Below are 18,805 nucleotides of genomic sequence, written 5' to 3' on the forward strand. Positions count from 1 at the left end.
CTCCAGGTATGTTTTCCGGAGCTTCCCTGAGAAGACTTTGTCTTCTTCTTCTGGTGCATAGCCAACCCAAGGAATACAATGCTCCCTTGAGGGCCATATCAAGAGTCTCAGGCTGATGAGGGGTATGTCGCGGCGTGGAGCCCGCTCAAGAAGGCCTAGAACCTGCCTGACTGCCTTGTTAAAAGCTATTTGGTCGTCATAATCCTCTGGATTAGTGGATACATGAAGGTCGTGGGCGGGGAACTCAATCCGAAATCGGACGTGGCGGAGGTGGGCAAGACGAGGTGGCGTGAGATAGCTGTAGGCTTCAGCTACATCAAGTCTCATAGGGCTCAGAAACAAGTGCCGGAACGTAAAAGGTTCCACGATACTCTGCCATTTGCGAGAGATGGTTGCGTATGCAGCCAGCGAAGTCTTGGGAACACTGTCGTGGACCTCATGGATCAAGTCCCATTCCGTGATCAGATATAAAAGAATTCTGCGCAGAAGTTCGGGAGGAAGGTTATCCATCGTCGTGACTTGGCTCATGCTAAAATGAATAACCAAAAGATTCGCATCGGCTGAGGGAAAAGATGATGGCTGGAAGCGTCGACCAACAGGTGTTTGATATATACAGCTGTCACGTGAGAATCCTTCACACAGTCTGAGCCCACTTCCCGAGTGGAGACCAGGCATCCATCCTACCCGAATCTGCCAGAAGGAAACGCGGCGACAGGTCTGTGCTGGCCGTCTACCGGAGCTGATTTACGCCGTACAACAGCTGTCGTACGGTGGCTATCGTACAACGGCTATATTCTGAGGCCAAGGATAAGATGAATGCGGCATTAATTAAAAAAGATGGTATATTATTGTTTATCCGCCAGATTCGACAGGTGCTATCTCTATGGCCCCCTCTCCTTCACTCACCAAGTCCCTTACAAGTCAATGTCACTGAACATGACACTATTCTCAAATTTGTCCATCTCCGCCATTGGATAATCCATCCAAACATCCTCAAAATCAGCTCCCGGGGCACCGAAGCCCATCTCATCATGATCCGGCTCAACACTCTCTCTCGGCGCCGAACACCCCTGGCGATTGCCGCTTATCAGGCTGTCGATATCAACGGGAGCATCTGCAGCCGTAGGGCTTTGAGAGGACTGCACCATTGACTCGACTTCCTCACTTGGCTCGGACGCTCTGGCAGACGGTTGGACAAAAGCCCATTCCATGGCATCCTTTGCGAGGTCTGCGGCCACATACATGTCTGCTAATGAGTCAAGCACCACCATGCATCTTCGGTATCCCTCGTATGCTCTCTTTTTCTCGGCATCAATAACTCCTCTTATCTCGAGAAGGTGAACTGAAGCAGCGGAAACGACAACACTCAAGCCCAAAGTCGGTAAAAATCCATCAAGACCATGCTGATGAATCTCCCCAGCCATGTCTGACACCCGTATGGCTGCGTGCTGCATCCAAATCTTTGAAACTTCCTGATCGAATAGTGAAGACTCTTTATCTTGTAAGAGCAGAGTAAACCTGGACCGATGGATCCCAGATATTGAAGCGTAGTAGATCATGTGGAGGATTGTGCGGTGAAGAGCAACTGTCCTATCCTCGTGCGCTACGAGATCACTCGAAAGGGTCCGATACTTGCAGTCATTCGATAACGCTTTTTGCCAAGCAACTAGATCCTCGCTGCACGAGACATATGCAGCTTTGTCGTCTGGTCTTGAAATGGTGAAAGCTTCAGCTGCTTCGTCGCCGGCGTTTTCGGCGAAAACAGAATACCGCGACCTGAGATAGTATCTCAAGCGACGACAGAGATTTGCCTTGGCGATACAAAGCCGAGCCAGGGCCATTCTTTTGCGGCTGTCTTGGATGTAGGAGCACATGTCTCGTAGTTGGTCGCGCTCCGTTTCTGGCAAGTCGGCAGGTCCAAAATCAGCCTCCTCGAGCATGGTGACGCAATAATCTTCATCGTTGATCCGTGGCGGTCGCTTCATGCCCAAAGACACCAGACGATCACGCATTAGACAGGTCCACCATATCCGTCGACGGAGTCTTTGGATGCGGATCAAGGGCGGAGAGCTGAGGAACGGCGGGTCTCGATGTAGGCCAGCAGCAAATGCCTGTGATATTGCGACGTCGATCCAGTGCCATGTGTTTCGGTGTTCGTTCGGGGTCTCATACCAGAGTGTCATGAGCAGAAGCACTTGGATGATGACTACTCGGTCAGATTCGGCGTTGAAGTCATAGAGAAGCTGTTCCAAAGGTCAGCGCTAGCTTCGCCGAGTACCCACAGCGTGTGACTTACTCTGACTCTATGGAAGAAGGCCTTGCGTGCTTCTCTGCGGGTCTTGAAGCCAGCCTTTTTGAGATGATCCATATTGACGTGCGCTGTCCCTGCAAACAAGACGGCCTGATACAGCAGGAGACTGACTTGACCAGTATTACCATCTCGGTCGTGCACCGAATCGAGAAACTCTTCGACATCTACCACAGGTATAAAGGGATATACGTATTCGAAGAAGGACCAGAGAAGGGCGTTTTGGAGCTGCACGTTTGGCGCCGACAGGGCTCCTTTAGACCGTAGATAGGCGATGTCGTCTCTGTCGACGCATGACGACAGTGGTTTAATAAAACCAGGCAATCTATTAGATTGTTCTGAGTCCGTAGTGCCGTTGCTCGACGCGTAGGAATTCGCTGTTCGGACGAGTTTGTCGGGCTCTGGCCAGGCAGCTCCGAGGTTCATACCAGCATCACCAGTGTAGCCAGACACAAGACGCAGCATCTGAGCTACTCTACCAGTCAGCCAACTGTATAAACAAGCGCTATCAAAGCTTACTTGTGTACTCGATGTCTTCACCAACGCCGTAGTGGTCTGTTGGAGTTGAACATGGGGCCGCAGGATTGGTCGGTCTCGAATCGTTGGCTGATGGATCTGTGTCCGCCTCTTGGATGGTATTTCTTCGGTCGCTGGAATCTTCAGTCGCGCTTGCTGGAGGGTGAACTCGGATGCATCTGCCAAGACATGGTTAGTCTGATGTTCTTGGAAGAGCTTCTGTTGATCTACCTTCCGCCACGTCGACTCACAACCACGCATTCGTTACTATCCCATCTGCAATTCCCACATGGAAACCTTTCAACAACATCACATCTAACCTTGCGAGACCGACAGGACAGGCAAGCCCGACGAGCTCGGCGCCTGTTGTTTCTCTGTCGTGGCTCTGTTTGCCATGATGGAGACTAGGGATTTGATTCTGGATTGCCACCGTCCATTGCGTCAGTTGAAGAAGAAGGATGTTCAACGGTGGGTAATGAATACCAGTGTGCCCAAAAATCTGGGGTTATCCGGCCGATAGGGTCATCTTCTCCTCTCTACTCTTAAGGCTCCGATGCTAAATGCGGACCGGCTCCCGGCGGGTGTGGGGCCGGTTACTCGGTACCGAACGGGCTTGACTCGGACCGAGTCCGGCTATTCAAATGCCGAAACCCATGGAGGGCGCTGATTGGCCGGTTCAAGTAAAGTTCACCACAGAGAAGTAGATGAAGAACAGGGCTGCACAATTTACCACAAGTTGAGAAATAGACTCCCTCGTTTGTCTATATTCAGTGGGCTTTCTCAGAAAACCACGCACAAATAGGATCCGATTAACACTACGGATCATCTCCCATCACCATGGTAGCAACATGCCCGCTGCAACGAGTATTCCCACTGCAACTGCAAAAACGGACACTACGCCTTTCCTAGGTGCCCCACTGTCGTCTTCCTTCTCTCCTTCCTCAGTCTTCTCAGTCTCCTTAGCATCAGTGCTATCCTTTGCCTTCCCTACCTCCGAATCCTTATCAACTAAGGCCAATGCGGGAATCCAAGTTGCAGCAATCAGCTCTGAAGTCCACTCTGCCGTGGTTTCCAATGGCTCTTTATATGTCGTTGCTGTCTGTGGGGCCCAGGATATCAACGGCTGGGCGAAAGAGGTGCCGTCAAGTGTTGATACGATGGTAATGTCACCTGCAGAGTAGCTCAGAAGGCACTGTTCTGAGTAGGTATGCGAGCTGATGGATCCAGAGGAGTAGCAGTCACCAAAGCCCTCATCATTGTAGCCACTAATAACATTAGTTTGCCAGAAAATAGCGATGGCCTGTTTCGACTTACCTCGGACAACAGTGCACAAGAGTCTCAGACTTGTCCAGGACATGAATCCAGTAATCTGAAGGGTGGAGATTTGTTGGGAGATCCGTCCCATAAATACCATCAGCGGTCTAAGTATTGGAGAAATTGTCCGATACATCTGCACCGCTTTTGGCCGCGTGTGCAAGTGTCCCAACTGTCCTCCATCCTACTGGACATAAGACGCCAGGCGAGTAGTATATGTAAGTATACTGAAAAGATCTGGATGAAATCTCATCGGCGTCCCATTTTGAACCAGAAGGAAGGCAATCGCCGATTGGCTGAGCTTCGCACGTCGGCACTACTTGAGGAACATTTGGGGTGCTTGGATGCACAAGAACTATGCAGTCTGTTCCGGTATAGCATGACGACGGAGCAGTATAAGTTGTTGTCAAGGGGCCGAAATTTTAAAGGCCAGTGCCGAAGTAAGCTGTGGTGGTGGGCATTTTGATGAGGGGAGGCTTGGTGGCTGTGATTGGCAGGGAATGATGCAGGCTGTCGGCGTCTTTTAAGAAGCGTGAGAAGCACTGTCCAATCTAATTTGATAAGGCGGCCAGGAGTTAAAGAATCGAAGATCGGGCAATATCTCGTTGGAACACTCCACTTTGCAGAGTCGTGATTGGGTGTGGGTCGCAGGTCTCATCCCGGCTATCCATTCCGTATTGGTCATTCCTCAAGCTATTCTTGTTTCGAGACGGCCAAGACAATGCATCAGGGCAACGAACGTGGGTCAAATGGAGATTTTGACCCAGTTGTTCATCGTTTCATCTTGATAGACCAACAGAACTTTGGGATAAGACCTGAGGACAACCCTTGGCGGTTGGCTGATGGACCCCTTGCAGACTGGATATCAAGCCCTATGTGATCGAAGGTAGTTCAATAACTTGCCAAAAGTAGAACACGAAGTTCTAGGAGGGCGACTAAGGCTTGAATTTTCTACAGTTCCCAGGCCTATCGGATGGATGTTGTAGTGAAAGGGAGTCTCTCCCACAAGTGAATCGGCAAAACTCGAACCGTCGTGCTACTTTCGGTCTTCTGGCTCAGGTATCCCATCAAAAGCCGGGCTTTAACTATAACAAAGAACACATTAGGAATAGTTCTAGTATGGATGGTTAGAGCAGTTAATCGGTGTCCTATCCCACTCCCACTCCCCCACTGAGATCTAAAATATGCGGACAATTTGTTTCTCTTTATCCAGTATACCAAAGTTAGAAATCGAGCTCTTGACATAGACGGTAGCATTGCCTAATCTTTCATACCCCGCATTATCCGAAACAGAGCCCAATAAGAGACACCAAGTGATAGTTGTATCCAAGCCGAAGGTGGCATCAACACACAACGGCATGAAATGAATAGGAGTGTTGATGAAGGCCTCCTCTCCTGGCTGATATCCACCCGGTGGGGTGGGAAACCGCCGAAGACTAGAACTCAAGCCGTCCTCCTGGGTGATGCGCTTGATAGGGCCATCTAACTGTACCTCAATACCGCGGACGTTTGGGATGCAGTCAATACGCATCTCGAAGCCTTGGCCGCCCCTCACGTTACAAAGGCGGGCTGGAAGCAGAAGAGCTTCTAAATCAACATAGGCCTCAGAGACGCCACCGAAAGTGTCATCGGTTCGATGAACGATGTGCTGTGATACCGGACGAGCAAGCCAGCGCGGCTCTTGTACTGCGCTGTATGTCTTGTATCTCACTGGGCCGACCACTGATGCCCATGAGAAACTGGGCGCGATATAAGTTGTTGGAAAATAGGTGTCTCTGCGAGGCTTGCCGGTAAACACAGCCCAGCACATCCCCTTAACCAATGAATTACTCCAGAGGCCGGCAAAATACTCGGAATCAATTGATGTCGATATTTTCCTCTCGATCGCTGACAGCGCGGGAAGCCTATCTTTCACCATTGTAAGGCTACGCTTCGTGTACTCGGCCAAGAAGATCTCCCACGCCATATTGGCGTCCCAACCTGGGTTCGCCTTGGCAAGCTGGTCTCTGATGAGCTCGGAGATGGTTTCCTCTGACGGAAGACCGCATTCGCATGTCTTGGAAGCTCGGCACTGCCACTGTACTTCGGCCCCGGTGAAGATGACGGCCCGGTTGGAAAGGACGCGTTCTTGCAGCGTCCATGCACGACCGTCGATAGGATCAACTTCTTCGCCGTAGGACTCGTTGAACCGAAGATGGTGACCTCGTGCTACTGATATGCGCGCTTTGATGCAAGCATCTCCAGGGCCACTCCTCGCCAAGGCAACACAGTCTTGCCGCATGTTGCTTAGGAAACTTTCGTGGCAAGAATGCGTTGATGCCGAAATGATGGTGACAAAAGCATTCTGATACACGTCCCCCATTTTCTGAGATTCTTTGTCCCAGTCGTTCGCATCATCTTGTATGATGCACAGTGAATCAATCCATAGCATGTTTATTCCAAGGCGTGAGCAGACAGTAGCAGCATCCCTCAGAGTTGATGGTAATTGTGAGACGTCGATTCCTCTCCGCATCTGGTCAAGGTTCTTCCTTGTAGTAGTCAACGGCGGGCGGGCTGGAGTATGGCCCCAGGAATAGCTAAGCGCTGCGTATTCCACCGGTGTTGAGGGGTTTAGATCGACGAGACGGACTATTGTCGCTTTTCCATCCGATATGAGCTGTAGAACTCTAGAGGGCAATACGAGCGTGGCATCGGAGGGCTTCCGATTGCAGTCAGGGTGATTTGAAACACAGTTTGCTATACAGCGAGATATAAAATCCCATGTTTTTGGGCATTCTGCCATTTGCGGTACTTCTGGGAGAGTTTTGATATCTCGAGGGAAGCTGTATATTTGCGGCAAAGACGCCAAGAAGCTCGGAGCCGAGCCATTTTGTTCATCTGGCCTCTCGTCAGACAATTGTTGCGAGCAGAGAGGACATGACACGAACTGCTTAGCAAGTAAAAGTCCAGCCCGTCATATGGAGAACCCCCGAAAGTGGATAGAGTAGCGTGACGCCGCTTGCTTTCCATGGCGGGCATCAGAAAATAATGTTCCGAGTCTAGTTCGATCTTGTCGTGAATTTGGCGGTTTATGGATTCAACCAAAATTCCACAAAAGCCGCACCCTCTCGCATGGGATTGTTTGAGATCCGAGATGCTAAACTCGGAAAAGTCCCGTGTTGGTTGCGCCTGTGTTGGATCGCGCAGAGGACTGAGACATATCGGGCAATCTGAAGCTGCCTGGTCATTCATGTTGGAGTTTCGTCCGGGTTGAATTGGGAATCTGTTGTCTTGCCAAACCCTGGTGATGTTCCTGCCTCGATGCCCAACATAAAACCTCGGGCTGATTGGAAGATACGGCCGCCGCTCGTCACGTGGATCACATGCACGCGACCTGCAGGTGATACATCTAAGCATAAGAAAGTAGCACAATGTGTTCTTTATTATAGTTAAAGCCCGGCCCTTGATGGGATAACTGAGCCAGAAGACCGAGAACCATTCCTTTCCACCTTCGAAATTCGGTCATGAAGATGGAAGTGTTTGGGTAGTGGCTGCTGGGGTGAGTTAATAGGTTGAAGGTTGAGGTTATGGAGGAGTACAGCGAGAATTAGGTTGGCTAGGCAGCTGGAATATAGTATCTCTGCGAAATGCTAAACTTTCGCTGATTGGCAACACAACATCTTTGAACAAAATGCAAGGGTAGTTCGTTTATGGAAGAATGAATAGTTCTATTCTCTTTCTCGAGTACGGCGTACTAAGCTTTGCAGTCTTAGCTAAGAACTAATGCGTCTCCCGAAACCATGCTCCTTTTCAAAACGCAAACAGTTATGATACAACAGGCGGTGGTTAAGCAGAAGCTGCAGTTCCGTTGACATAGAGCGTGTACGATCCCTGCTCGACGTTGGTCAAGCTACCACTGAAAGCAGTGATATAGCTGTCGCCGCTGAGGGTCCAGGTACTGGAAGAGTCGATAGCAACAACAAGACCAGCAGCAGTCGTTCCGTCCGGGTTGATGGCACCAGTGAGCTGGGAGTTCTTGGCCAGGTGAACCGCCAGGGTGGAAATCGAGTCGGCATAGATGTCGCCGGTGACAGTCTGCTCAGAGAGGTTCAAGGTGGCGTTGCCGCCATTTGAGCCAACGCTTCCCCAACCGTTTGACGCATCGTTGCCAGAGACGTTGAAGAGATAGTTGCTGTCACTGCTCAAGGTAAGCTCAGCGCCAATGAGGGTCACAGAGGCAGCCGTGTTGGTTACGTAGAACATGCAACCACTAAAGCCCTCCATAGAGCCACCGTTCATCACAAACTCGGCAAGTCCCTCCTCAGCATCGCCCGACATACTCTGGTATAGCATCACGTTGTGTAGCTCCTGAGTTCCCGACACTCCCATGTTTCCAGACACGGTGCAGTTGTTTATGGTCAACTCGTTAAGCCCTTCGATGACGAGTGCCTCGGATCCGGAGGCCGTCAAAATGGCGTTGCTGACGGTCAGGTTAGCCGTCGAATAAACAGCAGGGGCACCCTGGGGACCCGAAGTGCGGTATACGCCGCCATCGACAACCAACTTGCCGCCACCACGGTCACTACGGATAGCAGCCTTGTTGTTTGAGTCGATGGTCAAGTCTGAAGCGTACATGGTACCGCCGCCAGCAACTTCAATGCCACCCGAGTTGCCACCTTCAACATTGATCTTGGTGCCGCTGATGTAGATGGTGGCGTTGCCGTAGGCAAAGACGCCGTCGGATCCCTGGCCAACGTCGTCGACAGAGCCACCAGTAATGTTGAGAACCGAGTTTCCAACAGCCAGAACGGCGGCATTGAGACCGTAAAAGCTGCTGGCATCATCGTTGGAGGTGTTGCCCGACTTTATAACGGTAACGTCAACCAGGGAAGCGCTAACAGTATTGTTGGCAACAAAGACGCTGCTGTCGTTATCGCTGCAGGAGTAGGTGCCTCCTTCAACTACTTGGCCATCGGTCAGGTCGTAAAGACCCTTGCCACTGTTGACGGTGGAGGACCCTCCATTGCCTCCAGGGGGGCTGCCGCCAGGAGGTGGTGAGGGTGCGGAGGTTTGGGCGGTGGCAGCGCCAACCATCAGTCCAAGGCCTGCTTTGACGAGGGCGCGCATGTTTCTGTTTCAGGTAGAGCGAAGATGTATATGTGAGATAGATGTGAAGAGTTGTAAGAGTTATTGTGTAAACTGAGCTTGATATGAACAGCAAAGATAGTCTGGCGAACGTCTTCTTTATAGCCTTTCCATCGTATGGACACGCGCGTTCGCAGCTATAGCTAGGCATGTTCTTGCAATAGTAGGTTTGCATATAATGGTGATATCCCCACCCGCATCGTGCCACTAGGCTTGTGTCGAGCCAACCCACATCCCGACGAATCAGTAGCTTTTGCGTAAGCTATGCTTAACCTCGACTTAAAGCGACCACAAAAGACGCGTCACTGCCGAAGATAATATCCAAAACGTCAAGGGTGTGAAACTCATTGTTTCGGGACGGCCCGAGGTGGTGCAAACACTGGAAAGGGGAACCAACATGTGGTTCGACCAGAAGCAGGGTTCATAAAATGGAGAGGTCAGTACTTCGTATTCAAGAGACGAGATTTCTAGGAGATGTGGGAGTAGAAACCTTGTATTCTTGATATGATCTAGAACGGTGACATGTCTAAGCCAGAGCTAAAACTACGACCTGGTTTCCCGCAAGAAATTCAAATCAGCGTCAAAGTCCTCCTCTCAGATCGCTCAAGAATATCAACACATTTCTTCTCCGCCTTTGTATCCGAGCCGCTAACAACGAAAACACCCACTCGTCTATACGCGCTATCTCCTGTGCCTTCTCCAGGATATATGACCAGGCCTTCTTTCTGCACCCATGCAGTTTCGGGCCGGGTACTGGAAGTTAGCAGCAAGCCGAGTTTCTCCATCTCAACTATTCACTTAAGTTAGCATTTTAATGTCTAAATATCCAGGAGCTGCGCTGCATACCATTCTTCTTGGCCGGCGTAAAGTCCAGCAGAGCGTGTGCCACATAATCGCCATCCGGTTCAGTCCGGATATTCCATCTCCGAGTATTGTCATTGCTAGAGCCGCCACGTGAAAAGACAGTACCGTCCAGAGACATGAAGAACCCGTCGAGCCTGAGAAATCCAGAGCGTACAGCGCCGAATGGGTTGCGGACTTTATCGACGACATTAATACCGACGTCAAGAAGCTCGAATTGTGCATCCCCATCATCCATTGGTATGGCCAAAGACCAAGGCAAGAAATCGTTTCTGCCATCTCTCAAAGAAAGGGGACTCCAAGAAGGTGCCAAAGACTTTGTCCGTAGATCGTGGAGGAGATGGGACAGGCTCGGTCGTTCTTGATCGGCATCCTTTTCCGGACTGTCCAACGTGCAACTCCACATAAGACCAGTTCTCAAGTGAGTATCCCAGATACCAGCAAGATAGCGTGCACCGCTCGAGTCTGCTACCCATCTCGCAAGGCCTGCGAGTGCGGGGAGATGATCTGTTTCATTTGTCAATTGGCGTTGACGATACTCATAAAGGACCTTGTGCCAGAATTCTCCGAGTCTCTCCAGGGTGGCTTTCCACTCGTCTTTGTCTATCACAAACGAGACAAGACCCGGACCAATGGTTGAGATACCGTCTTCGCTCTGTGTCGAAGTGTTGCTGTCGCCATTCCAGGAAAAGTGCGTGCCGGCTCGACCGATAAAGAGTCTTCTCTTAGACAAGTGAAATTCTTGAAACGTCCAGCCTCTTGTGAGCCATGAGGCTGTGAAAATGTCGAGATCCTGAAAAAGATTGGCGCATCGGATACCATCGTCGATCATCTCGATGGCTGTTGGGAGTTTGACCTCGCCCCTTAGGACCATGCTGTAAGAGCCTTTGATATTAAACTCGGACGGAGATCGATAGTCGACAGTTATGGTGGGCAGCCGCCTTGAGAGGAAGCTCTGCTTGCATGAAGATGATCCGAGAGAACAGAGAGTAACGAAAGCGTTCTTGTAGATGAGACTCATGAGTCCACTCTCAGTCTGCCAATCTTGGCCGTCGCGCTGGATGATGCAGAGTGCATCAACCCAGAGGTAACGTATGGGATCTCGAATCCCTCTGCAGAATCTGATGGTATCCTGGATCACCGGCGAAAGCTCTTCTAGCGAAATGTGCTTCAGTCTGTCATTCAGAGACTCAGCCGTTGTAATGGACTGATATTTCGCGATCTCGGGAGGGCCCCAGCAATAACTCAAAGCCGCATACTTTAACTGCGTCTTAATATCCTTGGTGATGATGAGACGGATGGTCGGATTCTCCCCTTCTCCAAGGTCGAGAAGGCGCGTAGGGTTAAAGTCCTTGTCGATGTCAGGTTCAGAGCGGAGTGGAGTCTCCAGGCATTCATTGATGAACTCGAGAGATTTTTCCGACAACGCGTCCCGCTCGGGCCATGGAATGGTTTGAAGCCATTCTTGGACGCATTCTATACAAGCAACGATCAGTTAACCTTTCAAGTAGTATCTGCGACCCAGACGTCATATGTCTGGAGAAGATACCAACCTTGGTGACTATGAATTGAAAACACGTATACGTTTCCAAGTTCCTGCTGAGACGGGTCATCAGGATCAACGTTGACTACCAGCGCCCCAGGGTACTTCGGTCCCTGGATATAGGCATCCTGGAGCAAATATCTGTAGCGGACGTTGACCTCGCCGTCATAGTCTCTCAGACGACTTGTCGCAAGCTCCGACCTTAACAGGGCACAGAGCTCACAGCCTCTTTTCTCAGATGCCTCAAGGGATGGAAATCCAGGAGCTCTGTCCACAAAGGAATAGGCAAAGTCCTGAACTGCGCGATAATCCACAACTTTCTTGCTATCCTTGGATGAGCACGACGCATGGGTCTTTTCGAGGTTATCCAGTCTAAGATGGCCGCACCTCTCGCACAGCATGACGGGCTATTTACCAGCTGGTGTTGAGGTGTGATGGTCGTAAGATGCCGCGTCAGATCGCTCGTGCAGAGGGAGAGCTGAAACGCGCAGGTTGATGAGGGGTAATCGACCAATGAAGGACACATCTCTGCCCACTTTTCTCTTCCGTGCTCGTCCATTATATGTTTTATTCTTTCTGGTATGAAGTTATGAGAAAATAAAAAGAATAAACAGAAGGGAATACGATGGCTTGACTGTGCCCTCCACGACCTGATTCAACAGGCGACGGAGGCGGGAAATTCCAAGTGATCCACGACACGAGAGCTACTAATTCAGTGAGCGATGGCTGTGTAAGTGCTTTCTGCTTGGAACATAAGATAATGTAAAAGTTGCTCTATCTGCCTCGGTCTGCCTGTCCCATGATACTTGGTTCTTCGCCGGCCTCGGCATGCGGACCGAGCTGCGGGGCACGCACCTGTACCAGACTCGCAGCTAACCTGTGCAGCTTCAGACAAATCAATGGGACTATCTTCAATCGGCATCCAACTATAGTTGAAGATGCCGGAGTGGCCAAGCAGTCCTGATAGTCTTTCGGCTTCATGTTTCTCCCATCGAGAATAACTAATGCCACTCTCCGGAGCTTTTGGTTCATCCAACCGGCCTCCTCGGGAGCGGCCCCACTTTCGGTCCGGGCCCGGTGCGAAAGCAGAGCGGACCTTGAAAGCCGCTCCGATCGAGAAACGTCCAAGCCGAATGCCGGTAGAGTAACTACCTCCTTTCTTAAAAGCTCAATAACCTCTGATTTGCCGGGAACCACTCACTCTCCAACAACTCGAGCCTACACATCGCCATGGAGACTAGCGCATATCCGACGAGAAGCCCTCTGTGGGTAGCTCCTCTGCCTTTGCAAGAAGACGGCACCAGACGGATCAATAGCGTCCTCATCGCCAATCGGGGCGAGATCACGTGTCGAGTCATTGCCACTTGTCGCAAGCTTCAGATCAAGTCTATCGCGATTTATGCCGATGAGTAAGTCCAACTTTCGCAATCCAGCACCCATGTCTAACCATTTCCCAGAGATGCCGTCTCCAGGCACGTGTCAGAAGCTGATGAAGCCATCAACCTTGGCTCCATGGACAATCCAGACGGCAATCCCTTCTTGAATATTCAGCTCCTCGTCGATATCGCCATCAACGCTGGAGCCGACGCCATCCATCCCGGATACGGATACTTGAGTGAGAACTCCCGCTTCGCCGATGCAGTTCGAGCAGCGGGTCTCATCTTTATCGGACCCAGTTCATCCGCCATCAACACCTTAGGCGACAAGCGAGAAGCCAAGGAGTATCTCAGTCAGCATGAGCCGAGTGTCCCTTTGATTCCCGGGTTTACTGGCTCCTCTAGTGGAATCCAGCTCGAGGACTTAGAAGTTCAGGCTGAGAGGATTGGTCTCCCCGTCATGATCAAGGCCTCGGCTGGAGGCGGTGGAAAAGGACTGCGCATTGTCAGAGACATGTCGGCCCTGGAATCCGAGTTCAACAGAGCCCAGTCCGAGGCGCAACGATCTTTTGGCTTGAGCGACTGCATCATGGAGAAGTACATTGAAGCAGGAAAACACGTCGAAGTCCAGATCATGGGCGACAGCCATGGAAAGGTCATCTCGTTGTGGGAACGCGACTGTTCGGTCCAGCGCAGACATCAAAAGGTTGTCGAGGAGTCTCCGTGTGCTTGGCTCAATCAGTCACAGCGAGAAGCCATGTGCGCTGAAGCTGTCAAGATCGGAGAACTGTTGAAATACGAAGGAGCCGGGACTGTCGAGTTTATTCTCGACGTTGCGACCGGAAACTTTTACTTCCTCGAAGTCAACGCCCGTCTGCAAGTCGAACACCCCATCACGGAAGAATGCACCGGCCTGGATCTCGTTTCCCTCCAACTCTTTGTTGCGTCTGGAGGAAGCTTGGAGAGTGTCCCCCATCTACGGACTATTCCTCAGAACGGGCATGCCATCGAGTGCAGACTCTGCGCAGAAGATCCTCAACGCGACTTCGCTCCCCAACACGGTCTTATTCGAGTTTGGGCCCCTTCAACAATCGAGAGTCGGGAGAATGTGCGCTTCGAAACGGCCATTGAGAGTGGAGCCAAGGTTTCCATCTACTTTGACTCGATGATAGCCAAGATTGTGGTCTGGGCTCCCACACGATCCATGGCTATTCAGAGAATGGCACGCATTCTATCAGACACGGTATGCATGGGAGTTTCAACAAATCAACACTTTCTTCAAGCCTGTCTTCTCCACGAAGGGTTCCGGCGGGTGGATTACACCACTTCATTCATCCCGACCAACCTCGAGTCGCTACTCAAGAGTCCTACCTCTGTAAATGGACAGATTCCAACGGACCTCTACTCCATCGTTCCGAGTCTATTCCTCAGAAAACTTCGGGACGAACACAAATCACGGAGCACGTTTAGAAATGTCCGGCTTGGCTTTCGAAACCAGCAATTCGACAAGATCAACACACCCTGTGATGTTGTGACAAGATTTGATGCTGTCAAGGGAACGACTGTAGATGCTCGGGTTTCTCGTCTTCTCTTTTCTTCCAAGGCCGCATCAAATGATTTCATTATCGAGACTGCGCCTGTTCCCTCGGGGGCTCTTGACGCTGACGAGGACGCAAATGGTGCAGCGGTTGTCACAAAGGCCTATAATGCACTGAGTGCATCTCTCCGAGCTGAAACTCTTCCCAACTCCGAAACTTTCTCTATTAAGATCCATTCCCTTCAAACTCGACGACTCGATTTTGGAAACGGTTCAGGTTGTGAAATGGGTCGCATTGAAGTGACTATTGGCAAGAACAAGATCCTAGGCTTCGTGGCAACAGGCAATCACATTTCCAGCGAGTCAGACACCGGAGACTTTACAAGAATCTTCTGCCACTTCCCCGCCATCGGAACACCCCTCGAGTATCACTGCTACTCCGTCCTGTCATACTACGAAAGCCAGCGCGTCGCCATCGCTGGGGGACCAGCCAGCACGGGTAGCATCAACGCCCCGATGCCTTGCAAGGTTCTTCAGGTGTTGAAAAAGGCGGGAGATGAAGTCAAGACGGGAGAGATTGTCATGATAATTGAGAGTATGAAGATGGAGATTACTATTGCTGCTTCCAAGGATGGCAAGTTTGAGTCGAATGTTAAGGAAGGCGAGGCTGTGAACGAGGGTGTTAAGCTGTGTAGCTTTAACTAAGAAGGATAGACCACATATCACTTCAATTGATTTTTGGTATAGGTATAGTGAACAACAACTAATACGCTTCTTCTCCTTCGGTGTGACCACAACTGATGCCGAATGATGCTGCATCTGCGCATCATAATATCCACGTTATCCCCGCCTCTCGGCTCCCCCGCTCCCGAGAGCCGACGCTCCAACAGTAACAAGACAAGACACCCCCTCTCAATCACCGGCTCCGATCCCTCCTCATCCACTCACAGCATGGAGTCCAACCAGGAGCAGCAGCAGCAGCAGCAGCAGCAAGATCACCAAGACCTGCCCCGGCGGCGTCAACAGCGCAAGGCCTGCGATGTCTGCCGTCGTCGCAAGGTCCGATGCGACATTGTGCTACGTCCCGAAGGCCCCTGCTCCGTCTGTGAAAAATCAGGCTTGGAGTGTCGGTAAGTGGTCTTTTTCAGCACTGACTCCCAACACTGAAGCTCATCATTTTTTTGCACTTTCTCAATAAACTAACAAGAAACTAGTTCAACGGCGAAATGGGCAACACCCCGTCGTGGATCTACTGCTCCGAGACGTACTCGCGAAGGCAGCTCTCCCCGGGCGTCTCTACCGGAACCGGAGCTCGGAGCCGATGAATCCACAGGCAATCCTCTCTCGCTTCTCGGACCCGGGGGTCCCTCGCCGACTCTTCAGGTCAAGAATTCGGAGGATGCATCCAATTCCAATGGTCAGGAGCAGCTTGCCCGTGAGGGTCTTGCGCGTTTCTTCAAGCATGGTATTGGCGCTGCCGCTTGGGCTGTCTTTGCGTCCACAAAGAGCTTCCGCGTAGCATATGTGGGTACAGCAGTGTCCAACCTCGTCCACCTGGTAGATCTACACCGTTCATTCCGTCAACCATATTCTTCGATCCGCGGTGGTGGAAATCGTCCACTCTCAGAAAAAACTGGGCCTGAAACGAATGCCTCACTCGAAGGACCTCCACAAGATGGAAGCTCTGCCAGCGACCGGTGGAGCGGTGGGAAACCTCTACACTATCCATATCCCCCGATCCGACAGATCAAGTCATGGAAGCCTTCAGCAGATATCTGGGGGACGACAACCCAAGATCTGGCAACCGAGGTGGCATCCTTTCCTGCGCGGCAGGTCCGAGATGCTCTTGTGTTGGCCTACTTTGAGCACATTCACCCCTTTCTTCCCATCGTGTCGATGCCCGAGTTTATAGCCAGCTACCGTACACCAGACAAGCCTCCGCCGCTGCTGCTCTTCCAGGCTGTTCTCATGGCTGGAGCACATGCATGCTCTCATCCTCTCGTGGCTAACAATCGTCACGCCGTCAAACATATCCTATTCCGACGTGCCAGCATGCTATACCACATGAGGCACGAAACGGATAGAATACATCTTCTACAAGCCGCCGCCCTATTCACTTGGCACGTCGGAGATGGAGACACTGTTGCTGGCGGACCGTGGTATTGGTCAGGCATCGCGGTGCGCATTGCCTGCGGTCTTGGGGCTCATCGACGGAGCTCCCAGCTTCCGGCTATAGAAATGTCACAGTTTAGACGGTGTTGGTGGTCAGTGTTTGTATGCGAGGTCTTTTCAGCACTCGAGACTGGAAGGCCGTGTGCTGTTCGAGCAGAGGATATAGATCAACAGCCTCTTTGCGACGACGATATAACCGACACTCCGGGTACGGCCATGTCGTCGACTGATCCTCCCGAGGTCCGCCCTGATTTCCTCAACCGCCTTGTTGAGTTGGCTTATATCGGTCTGGACATCATATCTCTCAATTCACCTTCACAAGACCGTCACATAGACGTCAATTCGATCGACGCCAGGCTTGGCCTTTGGTCCCTACACTCTGGTATCTCTTCAGTTGCCGACGACGACGACGCCTGGGCCTGTCATCTCCGAATGCACTACAACCTCATTCTCTTACACCTTCACCGAAACCTGTACGAGCCAAGCAGCCAGTCAATTTGTTCGGCTGCTGCGCAAGCTATTGTCACATCTCTCGAACAGTTGAGCTCCCGCGACGAGCTCCGCCAATGCCACTTCACTGCCGTGGGTGCCGTGACAGCAGCAGGCATACAATTTGCCGCCGAGATCCGTGCAGCGGTCGCTTCGCAAACCTTTTTAGTTGCCATCAATGCCCTGGAGAGGTTAGCTCGGCTACTCAGGTCGGCCATGCTGTTGGCACAATACTGGCCGAATGCAGAAGCCGTGCATAGCGTGTTTGAGGAACTTCACCGCGAATATCAAACGCTTGTGACTCAACATCTGCAGGGCGAGCAAGTCATGGTGCCAGAGAGTCCGCCGGATTGGAATAGGTTACTAGGAGGTGAGGGACTACAGCCGTTTACAAACTTTGCTTCGGATCAGGACTGGATGAATATCAGCAGCTGGGCGGACTTGTTGTAGCAGTCTCTTCGATTAATTACTATCGGAGAACTATTCTAAGTAATTCATAATCGATTAGATGGCTTTCTTTACCTGAGGGTCAAATCTTTTCGGTGTCTTCTTACGTAGTGAACTATCGGCATACATGCAGTCATACACAAGGGTAGCGGTGTAAGAATGCAGCGGCCAAAACAGCTAGCTTGCCGAGATGTTCAGATAGTTCCGTTTTGGCTTGAAGAGGGGCGAAGATCATGCAACTCTAACCTGGTTCGAGTGCATCGCAAGGGGTTGCAATCCGACATGGGCTTGCTGTAAGTCGAGTCACATGACGGAAGGTGTCAGGTGCAGAATCTTGCATTTAATCTATGAAGGATTCTTTAGCACGTGCAAAGGTATTCCTGTTTCTATATTGTGCCAGTTAGACTAAAACTCGGTGTTTAGAGTGTCCTATGAAGGATAATTGTGATGTTGTCTGGATGCTCCAAACGTGTACTTTTCTCTTCCCTCGCAGAGATTTAAGGGCCCAATTGCATTTTGTTCCATAATTAGTTTTCCTCAGAGAAGCTCTGACGAAATCGTCTTTGACATTCCACATTGATAAAGAGATAACGCAGCGCGGCCCAAAAGAAAAGAAACTGGCCCATGGCAACCAATACAGAGGCGTCATTTCAAGCGAAGCGAAAGAAGTTGGCTGACAGTCAGCGACTGAAACAGCATTCCACGAAACATGGTGCCATTCTTGACTCACCGGTCCTGGAAATAACAAAAGAAAAGTCGAAAAATGATATCGCTAAAGGGCCTCAATCGCCAGACGCCTGGGCCGAAAACAGGAACGAGAGGCCAGAAGCTTCTCTTTAAAAAATTCCCCGGACCGATAAGTTGGGTGACCGGACTTGTACTTGCCAAACTCGACAGCACACGGATCTTGGCGGGAGCCCCCGAGTATCGGACACGATGAGAGTCACTCGCTTGTGGAATAGGGGAGAATCTCTCAGAGTCTGCTAACGGAGGTACAAGGCCGCCCGAGACTCCCCCCCTTGTCAGGCATTTAATACGATCCCTGGGATCGTGGAATCTGGGCCGATATAGGAAACAATCCCTGTTTTTTCGCCCCTGTAAGCTGATGGCCAGTGCCA

The 18,805-nt window shown here is 51.1% G+C and overlaps 5 protein-coding genes across 5 annotated transcripts; 2 read left to right on the forward strand and 3 right to left on the reverse strand.

Moving 5' to 3' along the window:
* Positions 1 to 914: 914 nt before the first annotated feature.
* On the reverse strand, positions 915 to 3,220 carry LRP88_14197 (fungal specific transcription factor domain-containing protein; the record flags this gene model as incomplete). Its single annotated transcript, XM_083250547.1, has 4 exons — positions 915 to 2,243; positions 2,297 to 2,778; positions 2,828 to 3,003; positions 3,159 to 3,220. 4 exons carry the CDS (start codon positions 3,218 to 3,220, stop codon positions 915 to 917), a joined length of 2,049 nt encoding a protein of 682 aa, XP_083093612.1.
* Positions 3,221 to 7,963: 4,743 nt separating this feature from the next.
* Positions 7,964 to 9,244, reverse strand: LRP88_14198 (uncharacterized protein; the record flags this gene model as incomplete). Its single annotated transcript, XM_083250548.1, has 1 exon — positions 7,964 to 9,244. One exon carries the CDS (start codon positions 9,242 to 9,244, stop codon positions 7,964 to 7,966), a length of 1,281 nt encoding a protein of 426 aa, XP_083093613.1.
* A 587-nt stretch (positions 9,245 to 9,831) lies between these two features.
* On the reverse strand, positions 9,832 to 12,067 carry LRP88_14199 (HET domain-containing protein; the record flags this gene model as incomplete). The annotated part of the gene is made up of 3 exons (XM_083250549.1): positions 9,832 to 10,052; positions 10,109 to 11,599; positions 11,677 to 12,067. The coding sequence occupies 3 exons, from the start codon at positions 12,065 to 12,067 to the stop codon at positions 9,832 to 9,834; spliced, it is 2,103 nt and encodes a 700-aa protein (XP_083093614.1).
* An 829-nt stretch (positions 12,068 to 12,896) lies between these two features.
* Positions 12,897 to 15,284, forward strand: LRP88_14200 (acetyl/propionyl/methylcrotonyl-CoA carboxylase subunit alpha; the record flags this gene model as incomplete). The annotated part of the gene is made up of 3 exons (XM_083250550.1): positions 12,897 to 12,931; positions 13,047 to 13,075; positions 13,126 to 15,284. The coding sequence occupies 3 exons, from the start codon at positions 12,897 to 12,899 to the stop codon at positions 15,282 to 15,284; spliced, it is 2,223 nt and encodes a 740-aa protein (XP_083093615.1).
* Positions 15,285 to 15,530: 246 nt separating this feature from the next.
* LRP88_14201 (transcription factor domain-containing protein) lies at positions 15,531 to 17,690 on the forward strand (the record flags this gene model as incomplete). The annotated part of the gene is made up of 2 exons (XM_083250551.1): positions 15,531 to 15,709; positions 15,794 to 17,690. 2 exons carry the CDS (start codon positions 15,531 to 15,533, stop codon positions 17,688 to 17,690), a joined length of 2,076 nt encoding a protein of 691 aa, XP_083093616.1.
* Positions 17,691 to 18,805: the final 1,115 nt, after the last annotated feature.

The sequence above is a fragment of the Fusarium phalaenopsidis genome, assembly GCF_050370095.1.
Source record: "Fusarium phalaenopsidis strain FUZ10S chromosome Unknown contig_32334, whole genome shotgun sequence".
Taxonomy (NCBI): Eukaryota; Fungi; Ascomycota; class Sordariomycetes; order Hypocreales; family Nectriaceae; genus Fusarium; species Fusarium phalaenopsidis.